The sequence below is a fragment of the Mytilus californianus genome, unplaced genomic scaffold, assembly GCF_021869535.1.
Source record: "Mytilus californianus isolate M0D057914Y unplaced genomic scaffold, xbMytCali1.0.p SCAF_7, whole genome shotgun sequence".
Classification (NCBI taxonomy): domain Eukaryota; kingdom Metazoa; phylum Mollusca; class Bivalvia; order Mytilida; family Mytilidae; genus Mytilus; species Mytilus californianus.
Window position 1 is genome coordinate 78,483,510 of NW_026262723.1, and position 16,236 is coordinate 78,499,745.

General features: G+C 31.3%; 1 protein-coding gene across 2 annotated transcripts in view; it reads right to left on the reverse strand.

Moving 5' to 3' along the window:
- Window positions 1-14,693, reverse strand: part of LOC127710249 (UDP-GlcNAc:betaGal beta-1,3-N-acetylglucosaminyltransferase-like protein 1) — a 28,484-nt gene extending 13,791 nt beyond the window's left edge. The window contains exons 1-11 of one of the 2 annotated variants that reach the window (XM_052216021.1): window positions 14,605-14,693; window positions 12,280-12,396; window positions 10,970-11,069; window positions 10,264-10,328; window positions 9,615-9,680; window positions 8,679-8,774; window positions 8,031-8,126; window positions 7,080-7,204; window positions 5,861-5,996; window positions 5,472-5,540; window positions 4,767-4,841 (exon numbers count right to left, since the gene is read on the reverse strand). In XM_052216021.1, the coding sequence (XP_052071981.1) occupies window positions 4,767-4,841; window positions 5,472-5,540; window positions 5,861-5,996; window positions 7,080-7,204; window positions 8,031-8,126; window positions 8,679-8,774; window positions 9,615-9,680; window positions 10,264-10,328; window positions 10,970-11,069; window positions 12,280-12,396; window positions 14,605-14,616 (957 nt within the window). In that variant the 5' untranslated portion in view covers window positions 14,617-14,693. Of the gene's footprint in view, window positions 1-4,766; window positions 4,842-5,471; window positions 5,541-5,860; window positions 5,997-7,079; window positions 7,205-8,030; window positions 8,127-8,678; window positions 8,775-9,614; window positions 9,681-10,263; window positions 10,329-10,623; window positions 10,756-10,969; window positions 11,070-12,279; window positions 12,397-14,604 lie in introns of those variants that run through there. The other variant, XM_052216023.1, reaches the window with a different exon arrangement.
- Between the last annotated feature and the right edge of the window lie 1,543 nt (window positions 14,694-16,236).

The following is a 16,236-nucleotide window of genomic DNA, read 5'->3' on the forward strand; positions in this document are numbered from 1 at the left end:
AGAGTTAATATTTTTTTCCTTTGCAAAAGATCTGGATGAAAATATATCTCGTCCTACAAAAAATGAGATAAAATATCGAATGGATAAGGTCTGTATTAACATGTACAAGAATATTTTTTTTTCTAAGTAATACCCTTAGAAGTGTATGAGCTATCTGAAATAAGTAACTCATAACTGAAGGATAAAACTGCACATCATTGATAAATTATTGCAAATAATCTTAGAACACAAAGAAAATTTTACTATAGTATCCTTTCTCATAAAATGGTATTATATATTCAACCATGCTACAGCTTTAAACTGTGTCAGCATGGTTGAGAATGAATACAAGAACTAAATATTTAAAACTCTAAGACATACACCATATTTAAAGATGATCTATAAAAAAGCAATATCAAAAGTAATATCTGGCACAATTCACAAAATCCTAATTTGTGTTGAATATCCTTTTATTCATTTATTCAAATTGTATGACCTTTCAACACCAAGTAATAGATGTTGAAGTAATTCAACACCTGAAAATGCCAATGACAAAAACAAATTTTAATATGGAGTCATCTCCCTATATATTAACATATAAGGCAATGTAGCATTTTTGGACATGAAAACATGCCCACAAAATAAGTGTATTTTCCCTGTATGTAACATACAAATGATGGTTTGAAAAAATAATGTTTCAGTAAAGTCCTCTCCATTTACTTAGTATAAAACTTTCTCTCTTTCATCTATATGTAAAGAAAGGCAATTTGTGTTTCCAAAACACTTATGCTTTTACATTATATTCAATTGCTTTGAAAAATTTCTTTCTAGAAAATAAAACCCTTCTCGGACTAACTTTCATGTACAACCACACTACAGTTTTGATCTGTGTCAGCATGGTTATGCATTGAATCTTCCTTCCAGACTTTTTTACTACATGTATATCTAAATACTAAATGCAGAAAACATTTTTCTTCTTCTAATCCTTATACCACAATGTAGAGATGTTAAATTACCCCCTGAATTCATGTCGACAATACAAGTGCTTCTTCTTAAATCAAATTTTTCTTTCCTTTCATTTTAGTACCATACCCCAACTACTTTATATACAGTACTGTAAACCAAACTAGACTAAGAACTAATTTATTTTAGGCCAATAAAAGTAATTTTTTTAATTCTCAGACATTACTATGTTTGTGAAAATAATTCTTATGGCATATATTAAATGAGAAATAAAAATATCCAATTTGGCACCTCTGATTATTGAGACGGTTTATTTGAAAAAATAGACATACAAATTATTGAAGTGTAATCATTATCAACCCAAGTTCAACAAATCAGTAAGACTTGTGAACATACTAGTTGTGAATTGTTTCTCAAATGTTTTTTTTTTCAAACAGTTTTTCTGAGTTGTTACCACAAAGTGGAAAAGATGAAAGGATGTATAAAACAATATGTATCTATCTGTATACCTTGCATATGATGTAGCTGCATATTCTGACAAATCAATTGATGCATAGTTAAAATTCCCATACATCAAAATGTACAAACTAAACATACAGAATGACACTAACGAAAGACAATAAACACAAAACATACAAAGAACACTACCGTCATAAATATCACATCAACATAAACACAATATTCCGATAATAAATATCCCATTGGTATTTCACTTTTAAGTTAGGAAAATTTCAGCAATCTTGTGATCAATTTTATTCGTTAGAATTTTTGTCCTTTCCAAGTAATATCTTTATAGATTTAAGTGATGTGCATCAACAATTTCTTACATAAACTTTGACAAGAAATGAATATCTCACATAAACTTTGACCAGAAAAGATATCTGAAAATTAACATGTTTTAAATATGAATCTGACAGGAAAAAATAAAGTAAATTCATCACGCATTGATATTTTCAAAAATATTAAACTAAGAAATTTAAAGAGTTTATTTGAAAGTAAAAAAAAAACCTATGGGATACAACAGAGCTAATTTTTTTGCATTATAAAATATCTATTAATACACAATTCAAAAATAATATGAGTCTTTTATGAGTTAATGAAAATTCACACCACTGTATCATCCCCAAGTAGCAATTCTATTTAGTTTATCTATTTACCCAAGAAATAAGTGCCATAAGTTTTAAGTAAAACATTGAAATGATAGATGACAAGTCAAGCTACAGTTCTGGATACTGAATGAAGACAAAGTTTAAAAAAATAATTTATGTATGTGAGAATCGCTACTTGATGAGAACTACTTTGTTACCAGTATAAGAAATAAATTTATTTAATTCATTATGATATAATTTACACTACTCTTAAACATTATTATAATGTTAATGATTTTGAACAAGCAAACTTGAATATTTTATCACTTGGACCTTAATGTAGACCAATTTGAAAACGGAACCAAAATTTAAGAATCTAAATACACAGTTAGATTCGGCATATCAAAGAACCCCAATAATTCAATTTTTGATGAAATCAAACAAAGTTTAATTTTGGACCCTTTGGACCTCAATGTGGACCAATTTAAAAACGGGGCCCAAAATCCAAAAATTAAATACACGGTTAGATTCAGCATATTAAAGAACCCCATGAAATCAAGAATAAAACCCCATTGAAATTGGTCAAGAAATAAGCAATTTATAGGAAGTATCTTCTTTTGCACAATCCTGTGCTATTAAATATTTCTTGCTATTGCGCAATACTGTACAATTGACAATTTCTTGCTATTGCGCAATATTGTGCTATTGGATATTTCTTGCTATTGCGCAATACTGTGCAATTGAAGATTTCTTGCTATTGCGCAATACTGTGCAATTGAAGATTTCTTGCTATTGTGCAATACTGTGCAATTGAAAATTTCTTGCTATTGCACAATACTTATTATATAATAATTTACACATCCTGTTTGGTGTGTATCTCCTACCATATCATTATTATTTGATTTTAAATATAAATCAGAAATAACCAACTTAAAATGGAAAATTTTAAAAGAAACAAAAAAGGAAAAAAAGAAAAAAAAGGAAAAAAAAATAAATCCCCCCCCAAAATTTTTTGAACCCCCATTATGATTCATCACCCCCAAACTCAATCCCAGCCTTCCCTTTGTGGTATGGTACCTTGCAGTACAATTTCAGAGAGATCCATACACTTGAACACAAGTTATTGTCTGGAAACTAGAAAAAAATGTGTTTTTTGGCCCCTTTTTGGCCCCAAATTCCTAAACGTTTAGGGCAATTACCCCCAAACTCAAACCCAGCTTTCCCTTTGTGATATGGAACCTTGTAGTACAATTTCAGAAAGATCCATACACTTACACACAAGTTATTGTCATGAAACTAGAAAAATGCTTGTTTTTTGCCCCTTTTTTGGCCCCTAATTCCTAAAATTTGGAGGCAATTACCCCCAAAATCAATCCCAGCATTTCTTTAGTGATATGGAACCTTGTGGTACAATGTCAGAGAGATCCATACACTAACACACAAGTTATGTCTGGAAGTTACAAAAATGCTTATTTTTGGCCCCTTTTTGTCCCTAATTCCTTTACTGTTATTACCATAACCCCCAAAATCAATCCCAACCTTCCTTTTGTGGTATTGAACCTTGTGGTATAATTTCATAAAGATCCATTCACTTAAACTAAAGTTAGAGTGCGAAAACCAATGTGTCTTCGGACGACGCCGGACGACGACTACGCCGGACGACGACGACGCCAACGTCATACCAATATACGACCACAAAAAATTTTTTGCGGTCGTATAAAAATTCTGTCACTGGAGCATGATTGAGGGAATTGGAACTCTGCATATATATAAACATCAGTCTAAAATACCAGCCTACCCATCTGCCTGATACTGATAATTACAGCATGATTACTTAATCCAAATGGTGTTCAGGGTGGACTTGTAATTTGCAGGATCTTAAAAAATCTACAATAATCAAATTTTTGTCTTGCCTTGATGGAGTCAAAATGCGAGACATAGGTATGCTGTTTCCAGCGTCGGCGGCGTCAACAATGTATTAGTTTGTGATTAGGTCTAGTTTGTGGTGAACCACAAGTTGTAGGTCAATCATATTTGGTATACAGTTGTATTAGCATTGGCACATCTCATTTCCATGGAGATTATTTGGCTCCGCCCCCTCAGTCATGGTCTATTGACTTTGAAACTTTTGCTTATTTTACATGTATTAGTTTGTGATTATGTCCGTTTATGGGGAACCATTAGTGGTAGGTGAATGATATTTGGTATGCAGTTGTATAAGCATTGGCATATCTCATTTCCATGGAGATTATTTGGCTCAGCCCCCTTAGTCATGGTCTATTGACTTTGCAACTTTTGCTTAGTTTACATGTATTAGTTTGTGATAAGATCAGTTTAAGATGAACTGCTAATGTTAAGTCAATGGTATTTGGTATGCACATTAATTGGCAATTGTAAGTATCGTTTCCATGGAGATTACATAGCTCCACCCCCTCTTCATGGTTCATTGACTTTGAAACTTTTACATAGTTTACAAGTTAATGTTTGTGTTTAGGTTTGTTTAAAGGGAACAACTTGTAATAAGTCAATAATATTTGGTATGCAGTTGTATTAGCATTGGCGCATCTCATTTACATGGAGATGGTTTAGCCATGTACCTCAGTCATGGTTCATTGACTTTGAATATAAGCCTAACTTGTTAAGTATTGCCATTTTAATTTCAACATTTGCATAATCAAAATTACAAAAAAGCGAGACTGATCTCTGTGATAACAGTTTATTAATACCGATACTCACCAGTTTTAGACAGATAATGAATGGAGGTGTGGCCTTTGTAAAATGGACTATTGGAATCTTTGGTTTTGGTTTTATCTGTAATAAAAGATACAACTCATATCAAATAATGACCTCAGAATAAAACAGACGTAATAAAAGATACAACTCATATCAAATACTGACCTCAGAATAAAACAGACGTAATCAAAGATACAACTCGTATCAAATACCGACCTCAGAATAAAAGACGTAATAAAAGATACAACTCATATCAAATACTGACCTCAGAATAAAACAGACGTAATCAAAGATACAACTCATATCAAATACTGACCTCAGAATAAAACAGACGTAATCAAAGATACAACTCATATCAAATACCGACCTCAGAATAAAACAGACGTAATAAAAGATACAACTCATATCAAATACAGACCTCAGAATAAAACAGACGTAATCAAAGATACAACTCATATCAAATACTGACCTCAGAATAAAACAGACTAGATATATTGACAAGTTATTTATGAACAATTTTCCTTTAATATGTTACCCAATATTTTTCAATATATCAAATGCAAATGTAATTACAGGAAATTTTTCAGTATGCAAGTTAACATGCTGTATAGAATTCTTTGATTTACAAAAGCAGAATATATAAATGCAGGAACATTAATTTAAAGCACACTTGTAATAGTCACAACAAAGAAACATGTGAATCCTTACTTTTGATTCCTCAAAAGTGTAGTATCCTTTCTCAATTTTCTTTAGATCAACATCACAGAAAGATTTTACCTTAAAGTAAATAATCATAAATAAGAAGTGACAAATCAATTGATCATACAAATCAAATTATCATTGAAGTTATATAGGTAAACAATGAACCAAATGTTACTTTCATCTTCTTCAAAATATACACTATGATTGACATTGGTATTTCAAAATTAAATAGAAGCGCATGGTCCACCCTAAACCCTAGTACCGTCCCAACTATAATTAACTTTTTTCTAGATCTTCCCCTCGGCATGTGATCTTGATTTTATTCTGATATTATTGCTTCAATGTCATACTGAATTAAGAGGTATGTTTGGCAAATGCTAGTTATCATATTTCACCTTGTTCTGATTATCAGTTGAGAGAGAACGGAAAAATTTTCTTCCTTGCCTCCCAGCATTCCAGATTGTATACTCTGATAACACAGATAGCACTTGCTTCTGTAAATGTTTAAGTCTAATGTTCCATATCGTCTCTCTAGTAAAAATAAAACTATATTTCAGAATAAAAACTTGGTTAATAGCAGACATAAATGTAGGAGGATATCCATTTAAGCAGTATGAAGTTATTATCTTGAACTTTTTGTTTGAGATCACATATAGATGGACATAGCAAAACTAAATGCAACATTTTTTTAACTATCAAAGGTATCATTATACTTTCTGTAAGAATGCCCTGTGATTACAAAAATTCTTTACATTGGCATAGAGTTAAAATTTATTATTTCTGGGAAAGTGAAATATTGTTTGTAAGTCTGTGCAGCTGTTATTTGTAGTCAATAGTATGTTCATGTGAGTAGGCTGAGTTAAACAAAATTGTTGTCTGCATCCTAAAAGAGCTTTATGGAATGCATAATTACAGTGCAATCCAAAGTAGATATTTAACTAATGTCATGCTCTGCTTAGAATAAAATGTCCTTTAAAGCCTTTTAAAAAGGTTTTCTTTAGTTTTTTGCTATATATCAATTGATTGATATTTTGAGATTGTTACTGGTTTGGTTAGCAGTATAATAATAAGAATAATGTTGTGTTCAGCATTGACTGTGTAATAGTAGACTCAGTTAAAAGAATAGTGTACTCCCTGAAGAATATTTATGAGATATTTCCGTAACCTCTAAAAGAATATGTACTATGAAAGACCACTTTAACTTAAAAGACTAGAATTGATTACATAACTTTGCTAAACCTTTGTTTTCATCCATGACCTTTGGAAAAATCTAACTATTAGTCCTTTTTTGGTAATTTTTTCATACTTGAATCTTATAAATATATTATAATGTACAATGATGTCCAACATTCTTTACATTTTCTAATATTACTTAATTTATAAATATATGTACATGATGTACAGTTAGCTTTAGAAATAAGCTTTACTCTTTCACAGTGAACAAGTCTATGTTTGGTGAAAACAATATAATACCGATTCCTAATTACACATACTCTAGCTTTAGAGAAAAAGTAACTGACATTTCACTACAGTTTCTTTATTACATATACTCTTTCATAGAGTAATAGCTGACATCTGGTGACAGTGTTACAATACAGATTCCTGATTACTTACTCTTTGACAGAGAAGGTAGCTGATGTCTGATGATAGCGATACATTAATAGATCTTCATCTATTCTCATTAATGATCCACCAAGGTCTAGATGCTTGTAGAAAAATATCAGATCTTCTGGAACACCCTATAATACATTTTATATTTTATATGGGCTAACAAAACACTACCATTGACAAAAAATCAGTAGCCTGTATTTCAGTGGTTGTTGTTGGTTCATGTCTGTCATAATTGGTTTTTGTAAATTGTTTTGTTTTAAACTAGGCCTTTAGTTTTCTCAATTGAATTATTTGATATTTTTCATGTCTGGGCCTTTCATAGCCAACTATACGGTGAGGGTTTTTCTCATTGTGGAAGGTAGTACGGTTGCCTATAATTGCTTACATCCACATCATTTGAACTTTGGTGGATAGTTGTCTCATTGGCAATCATACCACATCTCCTTATTTTTACATAAACAAGAATGCATTTGTTGTTATGAAATGTATTTTTTTATTCTTATATCTTATATATAAGTTTTACTTTTACCCCATTTGTAATTTTAAAGTATCAGAAAACAGGAAGTAGATGTCTGACAGTTACAAAAAATGCTCACACACTACTACTCATCACTTTCAGGCTGCTGACCACAAAGGAAGTCATTCTATTCATTAGGACTTGAGAATCAATCATGTGTAAAATTTATGTTATGGTTACTAATAAGTAGTCAGTGGCCAATCTTCATTATTTATGTTTTATTACTATATAATACTTATAAAATCATATGTTTTCTTCAAGTAAGTGTAAACAAACTATGAGAAAATTTTAGCTTGACATGCTGTCTAGACACAAAGTCTTGTCAATAATTTTGAAGACTATATGTTGAGCTCAAAAATTTTTTTTTGGGTTGTGTAGTTGGGTTGATGTTTTATTGACAATGTACGCCTACATCTCATATCTATGTGGTATCTTACCATTCCTCCTTCATCAAATCCTCCAACTTTATCAAACACATTTCTAGAGCAGAACCATGTAGGCATAATAACTGTTGGGCCATGGGATGTATAAATCTATAAAAGTAAACATAATCCTGTATGTATAAACCTATAAGTAAACATATATGTAGACAAGAATACAGTTAACTTATTTGTAGATTTTACTGTTCTGGTCAATTTTACTGTTTTAAAAATTTCTCTCTTTCTGTTATAATTTCCAAGAAAATAACCCAAAACTGCAAACTTTACCAAAAGTTTACATTTTTGAGGCAATACCGGTAACGCCAAAATTTGCTATCAGATTTTTCTGAAAATTTCAGAGGTGAAAGACCTATAGATCTACTGATCATTTTTAAAACATGTTCTATTTTTAGCAATCCCAAGTGACGGCAAAAGCTCACATCACATTTTAGGACAGGTGAGCTAAAAAAAAAAAACATATAGACATCAAATGGACTATATTTTTAGGGATTTTGCTTTACAGAAAAAAAGTGGATTAAGAGAGAATGATATAAAGTGTGGTTAAAAATTATATTCTAAACTGTTGGAAGTACAAACAAGATTGAAAAAATATGCACACAACACCCTATGGAGAAGGCATACAAAAACAAATTTTAACTTAATTACCTGTGTCATCAATTTACCATGAGGTAGATTATTAGCCCATCTTGTGTATCTTTCTGTTGACCCAACTGGTTCTCTGTGGAATCTACATCCTACAATCTTAAAAGTTTAAGGAGATAAATATGTCCTTGAAATATTTATATAATGTTTAACCATATTAGAGAATGAGGTCTTAACAAATAATATCACCACAAAAGCTGGGTATATGATTCCACTGCAGGAAAGATCAAGGAAGAAAATTATGGCATTTCAAACCAAGCTGTTTGTGGTTATATTATTTAATTTATATGTATATTAAAGAGTGAAGCATAATTATTGTATAAGCATTTATTTAGAGCTAGCTTTCAGTATTTGTGTAGTTTAGTATTGTTTTACTTTTGGATGTTTTTCTATCTGTAATACCTACACTTTTCAGTGCTTTTTTCTGGACTGATTTCTGTTGAGAGTTGTACTCTGTACCTTTCCATTCCACCAGATGTTTTGAAACCCATTTTGTGAAATTCAATAAATGAGAATGTAAAAATATTTTATTTCCCTTCCTGTATATAAGGTAGCTTCCTAAGTAAAACATCTTGAAATGTAGGTTTCTCTGTATAACTTCATGTATGTCAATACTCACTCCTCTCAGGGGGTAAAACCTAAGTTTTCAATGTACATTTATTGTATGAATTCACATAACCAAAAAATATATAAAACATCCATGGGACATGTATCATATACTTTTTAGTTTGATGATTGCTGTAGTCATTGTAGTTTGTTAAATACAGGCAAAACAAGCAAAATATTATTTAGTGGGGCAATGAATTTTGTAGCAACCATGAAAATTATGAAAACTGATTTCTTGGTTTCTCGTGGATAAAAGTATTTTTAAAGTAATAGATAGAAATTATAGTAATATTTCAATATTTCAACTGGTTGTGAGATCCTTATCACACATACCACATTATCTTGTGACTGAGCTGCTTGATACTGTTTTAGTAACCTATCTTTATCCATAATGTCATCCTACAAAATAATATACATTTCAGACAAGCAATCTGCAGTATTTTAATGAATTTATTCCAACAGTAATATTATAACATAGAAACTACATTTGAGTACAGTTTAATTACTTGCATATAAAGTAACACTTTTTTAAAATTGGACCCTTTTTAGGGAAAATATAAAGTTCCTTTGCTTGCTCAAGCATTTATGTTTAGAATTATCACAGTGTATATTTTGGTAACTAAGATAGGTTTTTGAGTGCATATGTATTATTTTATGCATACCATCCTAGTATAAGATAAATGTGTTGATTTATTTACTGTAAATATACAAGTCAGATCGAACAAAAATGTGAATATAATTTTTTCAGAGAAAAAAAACTGTTTTCACCAAATCTACATTTTCAGCTGGTGTGTTTAGTCCCTTTTGTTTATCATTGTTTATGTTGCTCATATTGGCATGTTTCAGTATTGTGTTATGTGTAAGTTTGTTTACATGGTTCGTACATATATGAATAAAAGGAGATGAGGGTATATGTCAATAAGACTGCAACCAAATGACACAGATCAATAGATGTATAATGAATACAAGACATTTAACTTACAATATCCAGAAAACAAAGGAACTGCCCAGCACTTATCTCAACTGCTTTATTCTTAGACCATCCAACTATGAACAAAATTATAAAAATTATGGTTAAAATTTTTATTTATGAAAACATATCATTATGTTTCACAAACCTGGAAATTTTGTAATGTTTACAAAAACCTTTTTAAAAACCATATCCAAATTTTTTAACAAAATTTTCTTACCAAAAAAATCCACTGAACTACGTTTACATATAATTCCAGCAAATGGCCAAATTGTTAAAGGATCATCTGTAACTTCATTAAAAATTTGTTTTAGTTTAAATGCTGCTTATGCTGCAATACACAATTAAAAATTAAGATCAGAAATGATGTACCATGTTCAGTTCTGAAATGGCTTCTTAGTCTCAAATTAGTATCCATTGTTTATATGGTGTTGAAGTTTTACCACCAGGGTCTTATAGTACCATGGTGCTATATTTTATATCATGGCCTCCAGCTACAGGTATCTGAATAGATTATATAATAGAATTTATCATAAATGTGGTGCTATAACTTTAAGGAAACAGTGCTATTTGAAAATACAGAAGAGAACAATAGATGATATCATAAATTCTGTCCTTGGCTTTGTATTCTAATTTTCTTATTTGGTTGTTCACTTAAATGCCATTAATAGCTTTTTTATCGTCAATAGTACAGTCAACTATTATTTTTTAGATTTACCTCCCCTTGGTGACTGATCATTATGTCCTGTGACACACAGATCTATGTCTCTCTCTAAAAATGCTGTTCTCCATTTTTCTATTAGTTCAAGTGAATTGTCCTGTAAATAAGTGTTTTCTTTACAATCATAAATATTTCATCATATTTAATTTTCAAATATTAAAGTGTGCATACTTTAAGTTGCCTTTATATTGCGTTCCTAAAATAAAAGATACTTATACTAATATCAACTTGAGTTTCTACTTGTTTTGCAATACTGTCAAAGTTCAGGTGTTTGGCTGTGTTTTGTGATATCGCCAAGCTCTTTACTTCTTCAAACATCAGTAAGCAAGAAAAGAAATATTAAAGACAATAATTTATAAAAATGAAGGTTCTGCAAAATTTGGGTTCCATCCAATATCAAATGTATTCATGATTGTTTTAGCAGACTACTATTTGACATATATGCAGGGTTTTTGCTGGCGGTCGCCAGCGAAAAAAAAATTAAAAATTTAGCAATTAAAATTCATTACCATGATTACTGGAAAAAGAATTTGGCGAAAGAATTATGTTTTGACTTTTTGGGGGGTTTCTCAAGACTTTTTCGCTGATCAGACAATACTGAGATTTCACCTTGAACTCATCAAGCATTACGATTTTGACAGAAAATCTATAATTAGCTGATTGCAATTTATTGCTATCAGCAACAATGGACTAATTAATAAAGGTGTTGATTGTATTTCTTAATGAAATTGTGTGGTTAAATGGTGTCACATTTCAGTTAAAAGGTTTATTTTACAACTTTGGTAGAATTAATAGTTTTGAAGTGGGTACTTGAAAATCGTTTCAGCGATGCATGTGTTTGAAGCATAGTTTAACATCTCAACTTCTTCTTTTACCACAATGTTCTGGAAAATAAATCTCTTGACCTTAAGTCTTTATCCTTCAACTAAACAGGAAGTATCCGATAGACTTATTGAAGAGAAATGCCTTGAAACTTTGTTCCCAGAAGTCAAATATGACGATTTCATGATTTACATTGCAATTTTACAGTATCTTTAAAAAAGTATATGTTTGTTATTATTGAGTGTTTATCTATTACAATGTAGATTAAAAAGTACATATGCAGAACCATAAAAAATAGGACAAGAATGCTGCAAGCTGATTTTTTTTTTATAGCAGATCGAAAATTTTAAACTAAAAATATGATTATGTTATATAGTTGGCGAAAAAAAAAATAGAGAGTGGCAAAAAAAATATTGTTTTGGCGAAAGAGGTGGCAAAAAATAAAATTTTAACTACCGGTAGGTATTAAAATTACTACTGCATACCTTACTTCCATCATTGTACACAGAGACTTGAAATTTAGTTTTGTATGTTTGATTCACTATTGACTGGAAACATTCATCTATCCATCTTGAACCATTGTACACAGGAATAATTATAGTCTGAAACAAAACAAAATACATGTTCCAAGGATTACTAAAGGACTGTATCTCTTATGCAAGAAAAACTGCTCTGGTGGAGAGTTGTCGCATTGGCAATCATACCACATCTTATTTCTATACTATAAACTAGATGTTATAGGTCTATCACCAGTAAGTTTATTTGACACATCTGCTAATATGTTGTTGAAAATTGAAGTGGGAAACAAATGTCAGTGCTGTTTTTGTTGAAAGAAACTTTCTTTTTGCCTAGTCTTTCATTTTAGGCCAAGGTGGCAGTTTCTGACCTTTAAATTTCCTGCTAAAGACATATTTTTTAACAAAGAAAGTCAGTATTTTCTGTCATTGGTTTATTTACCAATACCTGCTATTGGATAAAATTTTGTAGATGTAGTTTATCCAGAATGTTGGTATATCTAGTGGGTGCCTCTAATTACATGTAGCTTAATATTTGACTTTGCATTAAAAGGGGATTGGTAAACTGCAGTGTTCTCCCCAGGGCCTTTTAGCATCATGGTAATGTGATGGTATATTTCCTGAATGTGATGCTATCTGAATTGATTTTCTTATAGGTTGTGTTATGGATGTGATGCTATAATTTTTAGAAACAAGATGGTATTTCAAATTTCCCTGTTTACCAAGATGCTATATGAAATATCTGGGGAGAACACTGAACTTCCAATATATTTCATAGAATTTTGGTATAATTTTTTGAAAACCTACATCACATTAAATAAAGAAAGATTTAGAGTTTGACAGATTGTATTGACACTATGCCTTAAATCTTTTCCTGGTATGAAGTTTTGTCTGTACTCAAGAGTAAATTTTAATGTGGAAACCCAACCATTTTATAGCTGCCAAAGGGTTCACATGAACCTTAATAACTTTTTATCTAGGTAATTTCTCAGCCATGCATTAGGGAGCCACCATTTGATTTTTATGGGGGGGGGGGGGGGGGGGGGGCTAGGATGAAAAATTTTGTCCTGCATTTATTTTTTTTAATTGTAATCTCTGTCCTGCCTTTTTTTTTATTTACTTATCCTGACTTTTTTTACATAAATTGTCATCCTGCCTTTTTTTTTTGCCAAGTTGCTCATCCTGCCATTTTTTTTCAAATTTCATCCTAGCCCCACCATAAAAATCAAATGGTAGCTCCCTTAGCTGCGGAACCGTAACTCTAATGGTCCTTATTATATTTTCTGATTTGTGCAGATTATGGTCAGCAAATTGTAAAAAAAATGGTCTGCAAATTGTCAAAAAAGATCACAAGGACCTAAGAGCTATAAATCTGCAGCTAGTCGGGTACCATGATTTCCCGATAACTCCCAAGAACTGAATATTGACCCGAGAACCGATATTTGTTTCCTGAAAACTTTATTTTATACAGTATTATAATGCTTTCACAGATGTTAAAGTTTATAATTTTGAGATACAAGTCATTTTCACTCAATAAAAATACAATTTCACTTCAAAAATTTGATATGTGTGTCTTGTTTGTAAGTTCCATACATGTGGATAACAATATGGCTGACGTAAATATTCAAAAGGTAGATAACTCTATCTAAATAAAAGTATAAAAAGTATTACATGTAATCATCTTTTTTCAAATTTAAGTTTTCCAAAGGATGTATTTACTTTTCAAATTTCCATTATTAAAGAAACTAATCCTTTGGAATGTTTTTACTCTTTTATTTGGATATAGTTATCTACCTTTTGAATATTACATCTGCCATATTGTTATGCAAGGAATTTGTATACAAGACACACAAATCGAATAATTCCTGAAGTGAAATTGTACTTATATTGAATAAGAATGAATTGTATCTCAAAATTATATACTTTTGAGTGGTATATTTTATAGATGTTCTTTGTAATCTGGTTCTGTCCTGGCCTTAAGTAACAGCTATCAGCTGGTTATTGTAAAACTCTTGTTGTTTGTAATGTGACGAAAGCTCTTTATATAGGGCCCTTTAATTGGAAATAAAATATCCGTATTCTTATACTTTAATATCTGTAAACATATATAGCTTTTGGGTAATTCTTTCGGTTCTTGGGTCAATATAATTTTAGTTCTTGGGAGTTCTCGGGAAATCGTGGTACCGCAGTTAGTCATGCATATGATGAATTTAGGCCCCCAAAAAAGAGATAAGTTAAGTAATTCAGTAACTTCAATGTGCTTAAACCATTCGAATTTAGTGAGATAATTCTTACCACCTCTGTCATTTTGTGACAGAAATAGCATCATGTTTCAGCTCTATATCTGGTTCTATCTCTTTTCCATTAATTACCAGAGCTGACACTATTTTCATTGGAACCAGTCGCAAAATAATAAAAGCTTACTCGTTCACGGACGGTCGAGGACAGATATACGTAAATAAAATAAAAAGATGGACATTTTTTATAAAAATAACATATATTATTTCAAGGAACATATAACACGTTAGTAAAATCCGATAGACTAAGTTTATAGTTAACGGGAGACAATTCAATTTTGGTTCGAAGAGATAGTTTTCCTTTTAAGCATTTTTATCCCCATGTTTCTTCATGGTAATCTTCATTCAAGTAAAACAGGACAAACGACAAAGATTTTTTTCTTTCTTTGATAATGATGTTCCGTACATTCTGGTGCCTCGTGGAGCTGGGACTATTATACTCAATAGATTATGTCCCCGGGTGAACTTATGATATTTCTCGGTTGGTTGGATGTATATATGTAACAGCCACTATGTTCCGTCAGTTACTTTGTTCCGGCGGAACTTTTCAACTAGTTATTTCGTTCCGATGGAACTTTCCAACTAGTTGTTTTATTCCGAGTGCAGTCGAAAAGTTCCGGAAAAAAGTAGCTAGTTGAAAAGTCCCGGAACAATGTAGCTAGTTGAATAGTTCTGGCGGAACAGAACAACTAGTTACATCGTTCCGAATATACCATATTTCGTCCTTTTTTGTAGAAAGAGGGGGAAGAATGAGTATCAGTATATATAAGAGCAAATCATTAATTTACAAGAATACCCAATTAACGCACTGAAAGGGGTTTCTTTGGGGACAAATATGCAAAATTTAAGTTGTATTTCATAGCTCACATAAAACGGAATAAGTTGCATTATCATGCAAATTTGGTTCTTTGCATTAATTCTCCAAATGGAACTTTGTGACTGGTTGATAAGTTCCGTTGGAACTTTTGGGCTAGTTTGTTAGTTCCGGTTTTGACTTATGTGCCAAAGAGGAACTTTGTGGCTAGTTGATAAGTTCCTTTTGACTTTTGTAATCAGTATCTTGGTTTCCCTTTGAAAGGTTCAAATATAATATGTTGAGCTTTTACTTTGCATCTATTCTCCAAATGGAACTTTCTGCCTGGTTGATAAGTTCCGTTGGAACTTTTGGGCTAGTTTGTTAGTTCCGGTTTTGACTTATGTGCCAAAGAGGAACTTTGTGGCTAGTTGATAAGTTCCTTTTGACTTTTGTAATCAGTATCTTGGTTTCCCTTTGAAAGGTTCAAATATAATATGTTGAGCTTTTACTTTGCATCTATTCTCCAAATGGAACTTTCTGCCTGGTTGATAAGTTCCGTTGGAACTTTTGGGCTAGTTTGTTAGTTCCGGTTTTGACTTATGTGCCAAAGAGGAACTTTGTGGCTAGTTGATAAGTTCCTTTTGACTTTTGTAATCAGTATCTTGGTTTCCCTTTGAAAGGTTCAAATATAATATGTTGAGCTTTTACTTTGCATCTATTCTCCAAATGGAACTTTCTGCCTGGTTGATAAGTTCCGTTGGAACTTTTGGGCTAGTTTGTTAGTTCCGGTTTTGACTTATGTGACAAAGAGGAACTTTGTGGCTAGTTGATAAG